This window comes from Salvelinus alpinus, chromosome 6, assembly GCF_045679555.1.
Source record: "Salvelinus alpinus chromosome 6, SLU_Salpinus.1, whole genome shotgun sequence".
In the NCBI taxonomy this organism is placed as follows: domain Eukaryota; kingdom Metazoa; phylum Chordata; class Actinopteri; order Salmoniformes; family Salmonidae; genus Salvelinus; species Salvelinus alpinus.
Genome location: NC_092091.1, coordinates 10,370,909 through 10,389,068, shown reverse-complemented (window position 1 = coordinate 10,389,068; position 18,160 = coordinate 10,370,909). Strand labels below are relative to the sequence as shown.

Sequence of the window (18,160 nt, the reverse complement as noted above, 5' to 3'; positions counted from 1 at the left end):
CTACACAACAAAGACCTAGCCAGCATGCTAACAAGCTAGCCAGAAGATACGAGCTACAACAAACCTAGCAAGGGAAGTTAATACAACTACATCAAACGACCAAACTGAGTGAGTAAACCAAAAAGTTGCACGGACTAACTTTAAACATATCTTCAGTTTTTTCGTGTGAGGATTTGTCACTCTTTTTGCTGGTTTTTGAGCTAAATTATCTGCTGTTGTTGCTAGCTAGCTGTAATCAAACTGGTTGGCATGGCAACAGGGCAGCAGAACAGAGCAGCAGCAGCAGTAGTTGCAGAGCCCACAGGCACCAACCATGTCCCCACTCCCCCTCAGCGCTGAGTCCATTCTCTACCCTCCAGAGGCCAAAAATGACACAACGAGGAAAGCGTTTAAACAGAAACTACTAAAGGGGAGGCCAGAAACCCTTTTTGCAGACCTCTACAAAAACAGTGACGTGAGTAATCTCATCTTCCTCACTGACCAGCCAAATGCTTGGCGCTCAGCAGTGTGCTCTCACTACCCATCCATAAAGAAAGAGGGAATCTGTAATGGGTGGAAGCTGAAAATCAAAGAGACAGACGACCCTGACAGCACCATGATAACAATCAACCTCTACAAGACTGGGACTGTCATGGTGCAAGGTAACATCAGGCTGTTTGAAACAGACTTTCAGACCCTTAAGGAGAGAGCAGAGAGAGAGAAGGACACCACCAGTGACATGCCCTCCCACAAGACAAACTCCCCCAGCACCACCCTCACCCCTACTCTCCCCACCCAAAAAGGCACATCCAGCACCTCTCTTCCCAACATAGTGGAGGAGAGAAAGAGAACAGAGGACAGGCTGCAGGAGCAGCAAGATCACCACTCTATGACCTGTCCTCACACAGCCAGACCTCCCCAGCCCTGTCCTTAACCAGCCAGACCTCCCCAGCCCTGTCCTTAACCACCCAGACCTCCCCAGCCCTGCCTGCTACATGCCTCCCCCCAGCCCACAGAACAGCCTCCCACTGACAGCGGCACAGACCAGCCACACCCCAGCTCCAACACCCACCAGCCCCCCCTTCTACCCCCTGCAGTCCAGAAGAAACACTGTCTGACATCGTCCTGTTGATTGACTCAAATGGGAAGTTAAGGAGAAGAAACTTTTCCCTCGACACAAAAGGAGAAAGGTGTGGTGCCCAACAACGCAGAGTGCCATGGAGCTGCTTGATAAGGCCCAGCTTGGGTCGCCAAGCCACATAATCATACACACCGGAAGCAACGACCTGCGTGCTCAGCAGGAGAGGGTGGCCACTTCACTACGGGGAGTGATTGCGAAGGCCTCCACAATCTTCCCCAACTCAAGGATCGTGGTGTCAACCCTTCTACAGAGGAGGGACTTCCACCCTGCCACAATCCAAAGAATAAACGCCAGCCTCTCCCAGGACTGTGCCCTGCGACCCAATGTATACCTGGCCCACCATCCCACCCTCGATCTGGACTGTCTCTATGACCATGTTCACCTGTACAGGGAGACAGTCCCCATCCTTGCCAAGACTCTCAAGGACGTCGCTTTAAACCGCAGCCCGACCTCTCCACCCAGGAACAGCGGAGCAATCTCCACCCCGCCGAGATCACCGAGACAACATCCCGGACCAGCACCCTGGACCCCCCAGCCACGACCACAGCACCACCAACCTCAATGCCCACCACAGCCAGCGCAGCACAGACCACCCCAGTCCAGCTTCAGAGCCACCCAGACGAGGCCTCCCACCCCCCTGCCCCCCACTGCAGACCCACACCTGGAGGAGCCACAGCCCAGCAGGCAGAGCTACGCACAGGCTGTGAGAGGAGCAACTGGCCCAGCCCCCACCAACCAAATGAGTGACATTAAACAAATGCACACCTTTGATAGGCCCGAGGGTCATGGATGCTCACATGTGATAGGCCGAGGGTCATGGTAAGATGAGCACAAGAACTCCACCCTCCTCACACTACATCCACCCAAGTGGCATGACACAAATTCTATCTTAAATGATAAACAAATCACATTTGCATAATAAGAGTTTACGTTAATTGAAAAACATATTTTAATAGTTCTTGTAGGATTGTGAGTGTTTGTCTAATTTTGAAGGTAAAGAAAAAACAGTTATGAAATCTTTTTACGTTGCATGTTGGAATTTACAAGGTTTGAAGTCCTCTGCTTTTGGGCTAAAGAGCAGAAACCCAGACTTCCTGAAAGAAATTGATGATGTTGATATTTTAGTACTACAGGAAACATGGTGCAGAGGTGATGTTTACACTGGCTGTCCACTAGGTTACAGGGAGATAATCATACCATCCACTAAATTAAAAGGAATCAAACAGGGCAGAGACTCAGGGGGAATGCTAATATGGTATAAATCTGAACTAATTCATTCAATCGAATTGATCAAAACAGGAGAAATCTTTATCTGGTTAAAAATCAACAAGGAGGTTGTCTTGACAGATAAAAATGTCTTCCTCTGTGCCACATACATTCCCCCCTCAGAATCACCCTACTTCAACGAAGAGAGTTTCTCCATTCTAGAGGGAGAGATTAGTCACTTTCAGGCCCAAGGCAACGTACTGGTCTGTGGAGACCTGAATGCTAGAACAGCAGAGGAACTAGACACTATTAACAGTCATGGGGATAAACACCTACCAGGAAGCAACAACCTTTCCCCCCCCACATACCCCCACAGAAACAACTATGACAAAGTGAAAAACAAAAATGGAGTACAGTTCCTGCAGCTCTGTCGAACACTGAGTCTGTACATAGTCAATGGCAGGCTGAGAGGAGACTCTTTTGGTAGGTACACCTACAGCTCATCCCTTGGCAGCAGCTCTGTAGACTACTTCCTCACCGACCTAAATCCAGAGTCTCTCAGAGCCTTCACGGTCAGCCCACTAACACCTCTCTCAGACCACAGTAAAATCACAGTGTATCTGAGAAGAGCGGAACCCAACCATGAAGCATCACGGCCCAATAAATGACATGGTACTAAACAGGCCTATAGATGGAGTGCAAACAGTACAGACATCTACCAAAAAGCAATTAGTAGCCAAAAAATACAATCTCTCCTGGACAACTTTTAAGCCTGAACATTCTCCTACAGCAATGGTGTAAATTTGGCCGTTTGGAACATAAACTTTATATTTGACAAATTAGCCTCCTTGGCTAATCTAAAGAAGCATAAGAGCAAAAATTGGTTTGATAATGATTGCAAAAATCTAAGAAAGTCATTGAGAAATATATCTAATCAAAAATACAGAGAACCAGACAACAAAAATATATGCCTTCAATATGGAGAAATACTGAAGCAATACAAACGCACCCTAAGAACAAAAAAGGAACAGCACATTAGAAATCAGCTGGATGTAATTGAGGAATCCATAGAATCAAACCACTTCTGGGAGAATTGGAATAGATGAAAAAAACCTCATGAGGAATTGGCTATCCAAAATGGGGATATGTGGAGAAATCACTTTGCAAACCTCTACAGCAATATAACAAAGAGCCCGGAACAAAAAGAAATACAAGAAAATGTACAAATCCTTTAATCAGCAGTCAAAGACTATCAGAATCCTGTGGATACCCCAATTACAGATGAAAAAGTATTGGAAAAACTATGCACTCTCCAACTCAAAAAGACCTGTGGTGCTGATGGTATTTTAAATGAAATGATCAAATACACACACCACAAATTCAAATTGCCTATACTCAAACACTTTAACAGTATCCTCACTGCAGGTATTTTCTCCGATATTTGGAACCAAGGACTGATCACACCAATCTGTAAAAATGGAGACAAATTTGACCCAAATAATTAGAGGTATTTACGTTAACAGCAACTTGGGGAAAATTCTCTGCAGTATTATAAATAGCAGACTACCTAATTTCCTTGATGAACACAACGTCCTGAGCAGAAGCCAGATTTGATTTCTAAAACATTATCGTACAACAGACCACATTTACACCCTCCACTCTCTAATTGACAAACACGTAAACCAAAACAAAGGCAAAACCTACTCGTGTTTTGTAGATTTCAAGAAAACATTTGATTCAATTTGGCACTAAGGTCTTTTTTATAAACTAATAGAAAGTGGTATTGGATGGAAAACATATGATGTTATTAAATCAATGCACACTAAAAATAAATGTGTGGTTCAAATTGGCAACAAGCAAACAGACTTCTCCTCTCAGGGGTGGGGAGTGAAACAGGGCTGCCCAATAAGTCCAACACTATTTAACATTTACATTAATGAATTAACAACAAGCCAACAGACTTCTTCTCTCAGGGACGGGGAGTGAAACAGGGCTGCCCAATAAGTCCAACACTATTTAACATCTACATTAATGAATTAACAACAAGCAAACAGACTTCTTCTCTCAGGGACGGGGAGTGAAAACAGATCTGCCCAATAAGTCCAACACTATTTAACATCTACATTAATGAATTAACAACAAGCAAACAGACTTCTTCTCTCAGGGACGGGGAGTGAAACAGGGCTGCCCAATAAGTCCAACACTATTTAACATCTACATTAATGAATTAACAACAAGCCAACAGACTTCTTCTCTCAGGGACGTGGAGTGAAACAGGGCTGCCCAATAAGTCCAACACTATTTAACATCTACATTAATGAATTAACAACAAGCAAACAGACTTCTTCTCTCAGGGACGGGGAGTGAAACAGGGCTGCCCAATAAGTCCAACACTATTTAACATCTACATTAATGAATTAACAACAAGCAAACAGACCTCTTCTCTCAGGGACGGGGAGTGAAACAGGGCTGCCCAATAAGTCCAACACTATTTAACATCTACATTAATGAATTAACAACAAGCAAACAGACTTCTTCTCTCAGGGACGTGAAGTGAAACAGGGCTGCCCAATAAGTCCAACACTATTTAACATCTACATTAATGAATTGGCAAAAACATTAGAAGAATCGGCAGCACCTGGTATCACCCTACACAACACAGAAATCAAGTGTCTGCTGTACGCAGATGACCTGGTGTTGCCGTCTCCCTTTAAGGAGGGTCTGCTGTACACAGATGACCTGGTACTGCCGTCTCCCTTTAAGGAGGGTCTGCTGTACACAGATGACCTGGTGCTGCCGTCTCCCACTAAGGAGGGTCTGCTGTAGACAGATGACCAGGTGCTGCCGTCTCCCACTAAGGAGGGTCTGCTGTAGACAGATGACCTGGTGCTGCCGTCTCCCACTAAGGAGGGTCTGCTGTAGACAGATGACCTGGTGCTGCCGTCTCCCACTAAGGAGGGTCTGCTGTAGACAGATGACCTGGTGTTGCCGTCTCCCTTTAAGGAGGGTCTGCTGTAGACAGATGACCTGGTGTTGCTGTCTCCCACTAAGGAGGGTCTGCTGTAGACAGATGACCTGGTGCTGCTGTCTCCCACTAAGGAGGGTCTGCTGTACACAGATGACCTGGTGCTGCCGTCTCCCACTAAGGAGGGTCTGCTGTAGACAGATGACCTGGTACTGCCGTCTCCCACTAAGGAGGGTCTGCTGTAGACAGATGTCCTGGTGCTGCCGTCTCCCACTAAGGAGGGTCTGCTGTAGACAGATGACCTGGTGCTGCCGTCTCCCACTAAGGAGGGTCTGCTGTAGACAGATGACCTGGTGCTGCTGTCTCCCTCTAAGGAGGGTCTGCTGTACGCAGATGACCTGGTGCTGCTGTCTCCCTCTAAGGAGGGTCTGCTGTACGCAGATGACCTGGTGTTGCCGTCTCCCTTTAAGGAGGGTCTGCTGTAGACAGATGACCTGGTGCTGCTGTCTCCCTCTAAGGAGGGTCTGCTGTACGCAGATGACCTGGTGTTGCCGTCTCCCTTTAAGGAGGGTCTGCTGTAGACAGATGACCTGGTGCTGCTGTCTCCCTCTAAGGAGGGTCTGCTGTACGCAGATGACCTGGTGTTGCCGTCTCCCTTTAAGGAGGGTCTGCTGTAGACAGATGACCTGGTGCTGCTGTCTCCCACTAAGGAGGGTCTGCTGTAGACAGATGACCTGGTGCTGCCGTCTCCGACTAAGGAGGGTCTACTGTAGACAGATGACCTGGTACTGCCGTCTCCCACTAAGGAGGGTCTGCTGTAGACAGATGACCTGGTGCTGCCGTCTCCGACTAAGGAGGGTCTGCTGTAGACAGATGACCTGGTGCTGCTGTCTCCCACTAAGGAGGGTCTGCTGTAGACAGATGACCTGGTGCTGCAGTCTCCCACTAAGGAGGGTCTGCTGTAGACAGATGACCTGGTGCTGCCGTCTCCCTTTAAGGAGGGTCTGCTGTAGACAGATGACCTGGTGCTGCTGTCTCCCTCTAAGGAGGGTCTGCTGTACGCAGATGACCTGGTGTTGCCGTCTCCCTTTAAGGAGGGTCTGCTGTAGACAGATGACCTGGTGCTGCTGTCTCCCACTAAGGAGGGTCTGCTGTAGACAGATGACCTGGTGCTGCCGTCTCCGACTAAGGAGGGTCTGCTGTAGACAGATGACCTGGTGTTGCCGTCTCCCTTTAAGGAGGGTCTGCTGTAGACAGATGACCTGGTGCTGCTGTCTCCCTTTAAGGAGGGTCTGCTGTAGACAGATGACCTGGTGCTGCTGTCTCCCTCTAAGGAGGGTCTGCTATACGCAGATGACCTGGTGCTGCTGTCTCCCACTAAGGAGGGTCTGCTGTAGACAGATGACCTGGTGCTGCTGTCTCCCACTAAGGAGGGTCTGCTGTACGCAGATGACCTGGTGCTGCTGTCTCCCACTAAGGAGGGTCTGCTGTAGACAGATGACCTGGTGCTGCTGTCTCCCACTAAGGAGGGTCTGCTGTACGCAGATGACCTCGTGCTGCTGTCTCCCACTAAGGAGGGTCTGCTGTACGCAGATGACCTGGTGCTGCTGTCTCCCACTAAGGAGGGTCTGCTGTAGACAGATGACCTGGTGCTGCTGTCTCCCACTAAGGAGGGTCTGCTGTAGACAGATGACCTGGTGCTGCTGTCTCCCACTAAGGAGGGTCTGCTGTAGACAGATGACCTGGTGCTGCTGTCTCCCTCTAAGGAGGGTATGCTGTAGACAGATGACCTGGTGCTGCTGTCTCCCACTAAGGAGGGTCTGCTGTCTCCCACTAAGGAGGGTCTGCTGTAGACAGATGACCTGGTGCTGCTGTCTCCCACTAAGGAGGGTCTGCTGTAGACAGATGACCTGGTGCTGCTGTCTCCCTCTAAGGAGGGTCTGCTGTAGACAGATGACCTGGTGCTGCTGTCTCCCTCTAAGGAGGGTCTGCTGTAGACAGATGACCTGGTGCTGCTGTCTCCCTCTAAGGAGGGTCTGCTGTAGACAGATGACCTGGTGCTGCTGTCTCCCTCTAAGGAGGGTCTGCTGTAGACAGATGACCTGGTGCTGCTGTCTCCCTCTAAGGAGGGTCTGCTGTAGACAGATGACCTGGTGTTGCCGTCTCCCTCTAAGGAGGGTCTGCTGTCTCCCACTAAGGAGGGTCTGCTGTAGACAGATGACCTGGTGCTGCTGTCTCCCACTAAGGAGGGTCTGCTGTAGACAGATGACCTGGTGCTGCTGTCTCCCACTAAGGAGGGTCTGCTGTAGACAGATGACCTGGTGCTGCTGTCTCCCACTAAGGAGGGTCTGCTGTAGACAGATGACCTGGTGCTGCTGTCTCCCACTAAGGAGGGTCTGCTGTACGCAGATGACCTGGTGCTGCCGTCTCCCTCTAAGGAGGGTCTGCTGTACGCAGATGACCTGGTGCTGCCGTCTCCCACTAAGGAGGGTCTGCTGTAGACAGATGACCTGGTACTGCCGTCTCCCACTAAGGAGGGTCTGCTGTAGACAGATGACCTGGTACTGCCGTCTCCCACTAAGGAGGGTCTGCTGTAGACAGATGACCTGGTGCTGCCGTCTCCGACTAAGGAGGGTCTGCTGTAGACAGATGACCTGGTGCTGCTGTCTCCCACTAAGGAGGGTCTGCTGTAGACAGATGACCTGGTGCTGCAGTCTCCCACTAAGGAGGGTCTGCTGTAGACAGATGACCTGGTGCTGCCGTCTCCGACTAAGGAGGGTCTGCTGTAGACAGATGACCTGGTGTTGCCGTCTCCCTTTAAGGAGGGTCTGCTGTCTCCCACTAAGGAGGGTCTGCTGTATGCAGATTACCTGGTGCTGCTTTCTCCCACTAAGGAGGAGTTACAGCAGCATCTAGATCATCTGCACAGGTTCTGTCAGACCTGGGCTCTGACCGTTAACCACAGGTTCTGTCAGACCTGGGCTCTGACCGTTAACCACAGGTTCTGTCAGACCTGGGCTCTGACCGTTAACCACAGGTTCTGTCAGACCTGGGCTCTGACCGTTAACCACAGGTTCTGTCAGACCTGGGCTCTGACCGTTAACCACAGGTTCTGTCAGACCTGGGCTCTGACCGTTAACCACAGGTTCTGTCAGACCTGGACTCTGACCGTTAACCACAGGTTCTGTCGGACCTGGGCTCTGACCGTTAACCACAGGTTCTGTCAGACCTGGGCTCTGACCGTTAATCAAAAAAAAAACTGTATTGTAAGTGCAAAGAAAACCTCAAAATAACACATGTAGAGCAGAATTGGGCCAAAACCCCCCTCCTTATTCAAATAGAAAAAAGAGACATCACATTTTACAACCATCTAAAAACAAGTGAAACCCAAAACATTCCATCACACAGCTCTACAATGTCAAGACATGAAACAAGAGAAGAGTCCCCTCAGCCAGCTGGTTCTGAGGCTCAGTTCACCAACCCAAACCAACCCCGTAGAGCCTCAGGACAGCCCTCAGAACATCTGGCCCAACCAAATCATCACAAAACATAAATATATAAACTATTAGAAAGAAGCCACAAAAAATCAAAGTAAACTTCAATGCTATTTGTCTCTAAACAGACAGTGCATGGTGGCAGACTATCTGACCACTGTGACTGATAGAAAACTGAGGAAAACACTGACTAGGTACAGACTCAGTGAGCACAGGCTGGCTATAGAGACAGTCTGGCTATAGAGACAGTCTGGCTATAGAGACAGTCTGGCTGTAGAGACAGTCTGGCTATAGAGACAGTCTGGCTGTAGAGACAGTCTGGCTATAGACACAGTCTGGCTATAGAGACACAGTCTGGCTGTAGACACAGTCTGGCTATAGAGACACAGTCTGGCTATAGAGACACAGTCTGGCTATAGAGACACAGTCTGGCTATAGAGACACAGTCTGGCTATAGAGACACAGTCTGGCTATAGAGACACAGTCTGGCTATAGAGACACAGTCTGGCTATAGAGACACAGTCTGGCTATAGAGACACAGTCTGGCTATAGAGACACAGTCTGGCTATAGAGACACAGTCTGGCTATAGAGACACAGTCTGGCTGTAGAGACACAGTCTGGCTGTAGAGAGACAGTCTGGCTGTAGAGAGACAGTCTGGCTGTAGAGAGACAGTCTGGCTGTAGAGAGACAGTCTGGCTGTAGAGAGACAGTCTGGCTGTAGAGAGACAGTCTGGCTGTAGAGAGACAGTCTGGCTGTAGAGAGACAGTCTGGCTGTAGAGAGACAGTCTGGCTGTAGAGAGACAGTCTGGCTGTAGAGAGACAGTCTGGCTATAGAGACAGTCTGGCTACAGAGACAGTCTGGCTACAGAGACAGTCTGGCTACAGAGACAGTCTGGCTATAGAGACAGTCTGGCTATAGAGACAGTCTGGCTATAGAGACAGTCTGGCTGTAGAGAGACAGTCTGGCTGTAGAGAGACAGTCTGGCTGTAGAGAGACAGTCTGGCTGTAGAGAGACAGTCTGGCTGTAGAGAGACAGTCTGGCTATAGAGACAGTCTGGCTACAGAGACAGTCTGGCTACAGAGACAGTCTGGCTATAGAGACAGTCTGGCTATAGAGACAGTCTGGCTATAGAGACAGTCTGGCTGTAGAGAGACAGTCTGGCTGTAGAGAGACAGTCTGGCTGTAGAGAGACAGTCTGGCTGTAGAGAGACAGTCTGGCTGTAGAGAGACAGTCTGGCTGTAGAGAGACAGTCTGGCTGTAGAGACACAGTCTGGCTATAGAGACAGTCTGGCTATAGAGACAGTCTGGCTATAGAGACAGTCTGGCTGTAGAGAGACAGTCTGGCTGTAGAGAGACAGTCTGGCTGTAGAGAGACAGTCTGGCTGTAGAGAGACAGTCTGGCTGTAGAGAGACAGTCTGGCTGTAGAGAGACAGTCTGGCTGTAGAGAGACAGTCTGGCTGTAGAGAGACAGTCTGGCTGTAGAGAGACAGTCTGGCTGTAGAGAGACAGTCTGGCTGTAGAGAGACAGTCTGGCTGTAGAGAGACAGTCTGGCTGTAGAGACAGTCTGGCTGTAGAGACAGTCTGGCTATAGAGACAGTCTGGCTATAGAGACAGTCTGGCTATAGAGACAGTCTGGCTATAGAGACAGTCTGGCTATAGAGACAGTCTGGCTATAGAGACAGTCTGGCTATAGAGACAGTCTGGCTATAGAGACAGTCTGGCTATAGAGACAGTCTGGCTATAGAGACAGTCTGGCTATAGAGACAGTCTGGCTATAGAGACAGTCTGGCTATAGAGACAGTCTGGCTATAGAGACAGTCTGTGTGAAACACCATTACACTCTACAGATACAGGACACTGTGTGAAACACCATTACACTCTACAGATACAGGACACTGTGTGAAACACCATTACACTCTACTGATACAGGACACTGTGTGAAACACCATTACACTCTACAGATACAGGACACTGTGTGAAACACCATTACACTCTACTGATACAGGACACTGTGTGAAACACCATTACACTCTACCTACTGATAGTGAAATATACTAAGACCTCGTCCCCCACCACTGAACGCAATGAAAAGATAGCTTACTACCTATTGATAATACTACCTGATTCTGTTGCACAGATAGCTTGTCAAGCCTTTGAACATTGTTGAGGACACTAAGACCCAGCAGGCTTTGGACAGACCAGTGGGGTGTTTAGTAGAGAAGTCTATAAAAGACTCTGAAGTCTAAAAGCCAGCTCTGTGGTGCTGAGGACAGGATAGATGGCAGAGGAGAAAAATCATTCCAACTCTCATTGTTGCATTTCAAAAGCCCTGTGTCAGCGGGGGGGGGGGGGGAGCTTCGGAGACGTTACCCAAGGATATTTCCTTCATAATGTCTGGCTCCGAGCAAAGGAAAAGCTATGGGGGGAAATCTGTCCAATATGTCGTCAGTTTTCAAGTGTCTGACCGACTGAATGTTCAGTTTGAACGGGTGTGTGTGTGTATGTTTTCAGTGTGTTAGTGAATAGTTGTGAGAGTTACTGCTTACCTTGGCGGGGCCCAGTTGTGTCTGGTGCAGTCCAGGAGGGTGCCCACATAGGTCTTGTTTCTCCAGGTCACGTTAACTACCAGCATGCCTGGGAACAGAGAGAGAAGGAATGATGAGCACAGAGGAACTGTCATCATGTCTTCATCAGTCAAGGGGGTAAACCCATCCTGCCATTCTGCCTTCTAGTGAGTCCTAGCCACTGTGCTCCCTGCCTCTGCACTGCTCTGAGCTTTTCAGCTGGTTATTTGTAAAACTGTGACATCTGCTGATGTAAAAAGGGCTTTAGAAATACACTAGATAGATTGAACACACATAATGAAGAGTGATATTAGCATAACATGCCAAGTTTCATCAAAAAGACTGTCAGCATGGACAGTATAGGCTAGTAAATAGGGATATCCCAATACCAAGGTGCCGATACGATATGTATTGCAATTCTCACGATACGTATTGCGTTTCAATAGTGTGATTCTATTGAGATTCGATGTTCCAAACATATGTCTGCTGCCGATGGACAAGAGAGAACCATGAGAAAACAAGTTTTGATCAGTCAGGGAAATAAAATGTGCTAAAAACAAATTGGCTTCCTGTTTAAAAAGTTGGAGAACAAGAAACCTACTGGAGTTTTGGTGCAGGTACAGCCAACTAGCGCAAAAATAATATTGAGATATTGTCAAAATGATACGATGTATCGCCAAAAATAATATCCTGATATGTAACTATGGATTTCCCCCCCCCATCACTACTAGTAAACATAAAACTGTGTACTAGAATCGGTCAAACTACTCAAATTAAATAAAATAGTATTAGTCACATGCGCCGAATACAACAGTGAAATGCTTACTTACTTAGTTTCAAAGTTTTTTTTTTTTTTTTTATACGGATAAGAATAAGAAATAAAAGTAACAAGTAATTAAAGAGCAGCAGTAAAATAACAATAGTGAGACTATATACAGGGGGGTACTGGTACAGAGTCAATGTGCGCGGGCACCGGTTAGTTGAGGTAATATGTACATGTAGGTAGAGTTATTAAAGTGACTATGCATAGATGATAACAGAGAGTAGCAGCGGTGTAAAAGAGGAGGCCTTTTGGGCCTAGACTTGGCGCGCCGTTACCGCTTGCCGTGCCGTAGCAGAGAGAACAGTCTATAACTAGGGTGGCTGGAGTCTGACAATTCTTAGGGCCTTCCTCTGACACCGCCTGGTACAGAGGTCCTGGATGGCAGGAAGCTTGGCTCCAGTGATGTACTGGGCCGTTCGCACTACCCTCTGTAGTGCCTTGCGGTCGGAGGCCGAGCAGTTGCCGTACCAGGCAGTGATGCAACCAGTCACGATGCTCTCGATGGTGCAGCTGTAGAACCTTTTGAGGATCTGAGGACCCATGCCAAATCTTTGCAGTCTCCTGAGGGGGAATAGGTTTTTCCGTGCCCTCTTCACGACTGTCTTGGTGTGCTTGGACCATGTTAGTTTGTTGGTGACGTTGAGGGAGAGGTTGTTGGCCTGGCACCACACAGCCAGGTCTCTGACCTCCTCCCAATAGGCTGTCTCGTCGTTGTCGGTGATCAGGCCTACTACCACTGGTGTGTCATCGGAAAACTTAATGATGGTGTTGGAGTTGTGCCTGGCTGTGCAGTCATGAGTGAACAGGGAGTACAGGAGGGGACTGAGTACACACCCCTGAGGGGCCCCTGTGTTGAGGATCAGTGTGGCGGATGTGTTGTTACCTACCCTTACCACCTGGGGGCGGCCTGTCAGGAAGTCCAGGATACAGTTGCAGGGGGAGGCGTTTTGTCCCAGGGTCCTTAACTTATTGATGATCTTTGATGGTACTATGGTGTTGAACGCTGATACATGTCCAGTCTGTGATAGAAAAACAGTCCTGTAGTTTAGCATCTGCTTCATCTGACCACTTCTTTATAGACCGAGTCACTGGTGCTTCCTGCTTTAATTTTTGCTTGTAAGCAGGAATCAGGAGGATAGAATTATGGTCAGATTTGCCAAATGGAGGGTGAGGGAGAGCTTTGTATGCGTCTCTGTGTGTGGAGTAAAGGTGGTCTTGAGTTTTTTTCCCTCTGGTTGCACATTTAACATGCTGATAGAAATGTGGTAAAACAGATTTAAGTTTCCCTGCATTAAAGTCCCCGGCTACTAGGAGCGCCACCTCTTGGTGAGCGTTTTTCTGTTTGCTTATGACAGAATACAGCTCATTCAATGCTGTCTTAGTGCCAGCCTCTGACTGTGGTGGTATGTAAACAGCTATGAAAAATACAGATGAAAACTCTAGGTAGATAGAATATCTCAAGATAAGCTGTAGACCGCAATAGATCGAGGCTTCCTTAGATATCGTGCACCAGCTGTTATTTACAAAAAATACCTAGTCCACTGCCCCTTGTCTTACCAGACGCTGCTGTTCTATCCTGCCAGGACAGCGTATAACCAGCCAGCTGTATGTTGATAGTGTCGTCGTTCAGTCACGACTCCGTGAAGCATAAGATGTTACAGTTTTGAATGTCCCGTTGGTAGTTTAATCTTGCACGTAGGTCATCTATTTTATTCTCAAAAGATGTAACGTTTGCTAGCAGAATGGAAGGAAGTGGGGGTTTATTCAATCGCCTACGAATTCTCAGAAGGAAGCCCGCCCTCCGGTGCATTTTTCTCTGTCTCCTCTTCACGCAAATAACGGGGATCTGGGCCTGTTCCCGAGAAAGCAGTACATCGTTCACGTCTGGCTCGTCAGACTCGTTCAAGGAAAAAAAGGATTCTGCCAGTCCGTGGTGAGTAATCTCAGTTCTGATGTCCAGAAGTTCTTTTTGGTCATAAGAGACGGTAGCGGCAACATTACGTACAAAATACGTTTAAAAAACAATAAAAAAATAAAAAAAATAAACACAATCGGTTGGAGACACGTGAAACATCTGTCTTCTTCTCCGGCTCCATTGGTTTCATATTAATTCCTCAAGAGAAAAGATGGCACCAAGCAACATTCAGGTCAAGCTCAGAGTATTGAATAGAATAGGTGCAACTGTTCAGTATTCAGCACGCTGGTTTCGGGTTTGGAACTGCACACACACACACACACACACACACACACACACACACACACACACACACACACACACACACACACACACACACACACACACACACACACACACACACACACACACACACACACACACACACACACACACACCCCTCCCGCCTCCATTAAAACAGAGCAGTTCCTGATTACAGAGCCTAGGAGCAGCACAGTACACTGACAGACAGCCATTTGTATGCAGCTGAGTGAGGGATGAAGGAGGAGGAAAAATGGGGTGCTGGTGTCCTCCAGCTGACATTGCTGCCTCTGCAGAGGCTCCACAGGAGAAAAAAAGTTGTATTTTTGTGTCGGGGAAGGAAACAGCTGAGGCATATAAAAGAGTTCCCAGGTCTGTCGCCTTCAATTTGTCTCCCGAATGGTTTGTGCATCGGCTGACAGACACTTTGATACTAGCAGAGCGAGGGGAAGCAGAGCGAAGGGGAAGCAGAGCGAGGGGAAGCAGAGCGAAGGGGAAGCAGAGCGAAGGGGAAGCAGAGCGAGGGGAAGCAGAGCGAAGGGGAAGCAGAGCGAAGGGGAAGTGGAGAAGTGAGGCTCGACTCGTCTGTGTGCCTGGCTGCTGAGAGAGACTGCCATACGCTTATTAGACCAATAAGGGGCAGTTGGTATCACAGGATGAGCTTCCAAAGAATCACTACCCCCCACACACACACACACACACACACAGTCCATTTTCATTGAGACATCCCTTCAGGGGCTTTGGCTTTCATAATTGACCTGAACTCAGTCAGCCGATAGTTTTGCCTTAGAAGCTTCTCTCAAATATCAGTCACAATGATTGTGTTTACACAGCACACTGCAGATAATGTTGCTTAACTCAAGTGCAGCATATTGGTTTGGTTTCAAGAAAGGGAGTATGTACCATTAACTCAAAAGCCTATAGCTGTCCAACACTTTACAACCGTTGTGATAGATTTGAACTGTCAGAGCAGTATAAACGTCAATAGAGCCAAAGTTAACGGCACAACAACGAGACGAAAAATAGTTCAACGAGACAAGCTTTTCAAACAAACGATGATCAACTTGCGTGACTTCACGTTTAGGCAGACAGAACAGCTTTGGGAGCAATTATCCCATCTGCCAAAAGTTAGCATGACATCAGTACATTGTTGGAAAGGTAACCATTAGGTAACCATTAGGCCTACCACTGAAATTGAACCTGGGTTCCATGGCCTGGGCAAGGTGCAAGAGAAAATGAAGCTCTCTGCCAATTCCATGTCATTTTCTCAGGCACGCAAATGTTATTTCAAAATGGCAGGCAATCCTGAGGTTCAACACCTGATCCTCGTAAAGGAAGTCAATAGTCTGTGCCAAGACATTAAAAATCTGATTCTGTCCATTAAACACTACTCATGTAGTCCCTGAAATCACATAACTGCTTAGAGGAGGTGAGGGAAGTCCCCAAATTCACATATATGAATGGTAAAACACAGGTGAAGGTTGAAGTGTGTGAGAGCTGTGTGTATGAATGTAGACTAGTCTGTGTGAAGTGTGAGAGCTGTGTGTATGAATGTAGACTAGTCTGTGTGAAGTGAGAGAGCTGTGTGTATGAATGTAGACTAGTCTGTGTGAAGTGTGAGAGCTGTGTGTATGAATGTAGACTAGTCTGTGTGAAGTGAGAGAGCTGTGTGTATGAATGTAGACTAGTCTGTGTGAAGTGTGAGAGCTGTGTGTATGAATGTAGACTAGTCTGTGTGAAGTGAGAGAGCTGTGTGTATGAATGTAGACTAGTCTGTGTGAAGTGAGAGAGCTGTGTGTATGAATGTAGACTAGTCTGTGTGAAGTGAGAGAGCTGTGTGTATGAATGTAGACTAGTCTGTGTGAAATGTGAGAGCTGTGTGTATGAATGTAGACTAGTCTGTGTGAAGTGTGAGAGCTGTGTGTATGAATGTAGACTAGTCTGTGTGAAGTGTGAGAGCTGTGTGTATGAATGTAGACTAGTCTGTGTGAAGTGAGAGAGCTGTGTGTATGAATGTAGACTAGTCTGTGTGAAGTGTGAGAGCTGTGTGTATGAATGTAGACTAGTCTGTGTGAAGTGAGAGAGCTGTGTGTATGAATGTAGACTAGTCTGTGTGAAGTGTGAGAGCTGTGTGTATGAATGTAACCTAGTCTGTGTGAAGTGAGAGAGCTGTGTGTATGAATGTAGACTAGTCTGTGTGAAGTGTGAGAGCTGTGTGTATGAATGTAGACTAGTCTGTGTGAAGTGAGAGAGCTGTGTGTATGAATGTAGACTAGTCTGTGTGAAGTGAGAGAGCTGTGTGTATGAATGTAGACTAGTCTGTGTGAAGTGAGAGAGCTGTGTGTATGAATGTAGACTAGTCTGTGTGAAGTGTGAGAGCTGTGTGTATGAATGTAACCTAGTCTGTGTGAAGTGAGAGAGCTGTGTGTATGAATGTAGACTAGTCTGTGTGAAGTGTGAGAGCTGTGTGTATGAATGTAGACTAGTCTGTGTGAAGTGTGAGAGCTGTGTGAAGTGTGAGAGCTGTGTGAAGTGTGAGAGCTGTGTGTATGAATGTAGACTAGTCTGTGTGAAGTGTGAGAGCTGTGTGAAGTGTGAGAGCTGTGTGTATGAATGTAGACTAGTCTGTGTGAAGTGTGAGAGCTGTGTGAAGTGTGAGAGCTGTGTGTATGAATGTAGACTAGTCTGTGTGAAGTGTGAGAGCTGTGTGAAGTGTGAGAGCTGTGTGTATGAATGTAGACTAGTCTGTGTGAAGTGTGAGAGCTGTGTGAAGTGTGAGAGCTGTGTGAAGTGTGAGAGCTGTGTGTATGAATGTAGACTAGTCTGTGTGAAGTGAGAGAGCTGTGTGTATGAATGTAGACTAGTCTGTGTGAAGTGAGAGAGCTGTGTGTATGAATGTAGACTAGTCTGTGTGAAGTGAGAGAGCTGTGTGTATGAATGTAGACTAGTCTGTGTGAAGTGTGAGAGCTGTGTGTATGAATGTAACCTAGTCTGTGTGAAGTGAGAGAGCTGTGTGTATGAATGTAGACTAGTCTGTGTGAAGTGTGAGAGCTGTGTGTATGAATGTAGACTAGTCTGTGTGAAGTGTGAGAGCTGTGTGAAGTGTGAGAGCTGTGTGAAGTGTGAGAGCTGTGTGTATGAATGTAGACTAGTCTGTGTGAAGTGTGAGAGCTGTGTGAAGTGTGAGAGCTGTGTGTATGAATGTAGACTAGTCTGTGTGAAGTGTGAGAGCTGTGTGAAGTGTGAGAGCTGTGTGTATGAATGTAGACTAGTCTGTGTGAAGTGTGAGAGCTGTGTGAAGTGTGAGAGCTGTGTGAAGTGTGAGAGCTGTGTGTATGAATGTAGACTAGTCTGTGTGAAGTGTGAGAGCTGTGTGAAGTGTGAGAGCTGTGTGAAGTGTGAGAGCTGTGTGTATGAATGTAGACTAGTCTGTGTGAAGTGTGAGAGCTGTGTGTATGAATGTAGACTAGTCTGTGTGAAGTGTGAGAGCTGTGTGAAGTGTGAGAGCTGTGTGAAGTGTGAGAGCTGTGTGTATGAATGTAGACTAGTCTGTGTGAAGTGTGAGAGCTGTGTGAAGTGTGAGAGCTGTGTGTATGAATGTAGACTAGTCTGTGTGAAGTGTGAGAGCTGTGTGAAGTGTGAGAGCTGTGTGTATGAATGTAGACTAGTCTGTGTGAAGTGTGAGAGCTGTGTGAAGTGTGAGAGCTGTGTGAAGTGTGAGAGCTGTGTGTATGAATGTAGACTAGTCTGTGTGAAGTGTGAGAG

The 18,160-nt window shown here is 47.5% G+C and overlaps 1 protein-coding gene across 3 annotated transcripts in view; it reads right to left on the bottom strand.

Annotated features, from left to right (window-relative positions):
- The window catches only part of LOC139578102 (zinc finger protein 609-like), a 190,466-nt gene that overhangs the window by 11,562 nt on the left and 160,744 nt on the right, over positions 1-18,160 (bottom strand). For all 3 annotated transcript variants that reach the window (XM_071405309.1, XM_071405310.1, XM_071405311.1), the window contains one exon: positions 11,340-11,427. In XM_071405309.1, the coding sequence (XP_071261410.1) occupies positions 11,340-11,427 (88 nt within the window). The remainder of the gene's footprint in view (positions 1-11,339; positions 11,428-18,160) is intronic.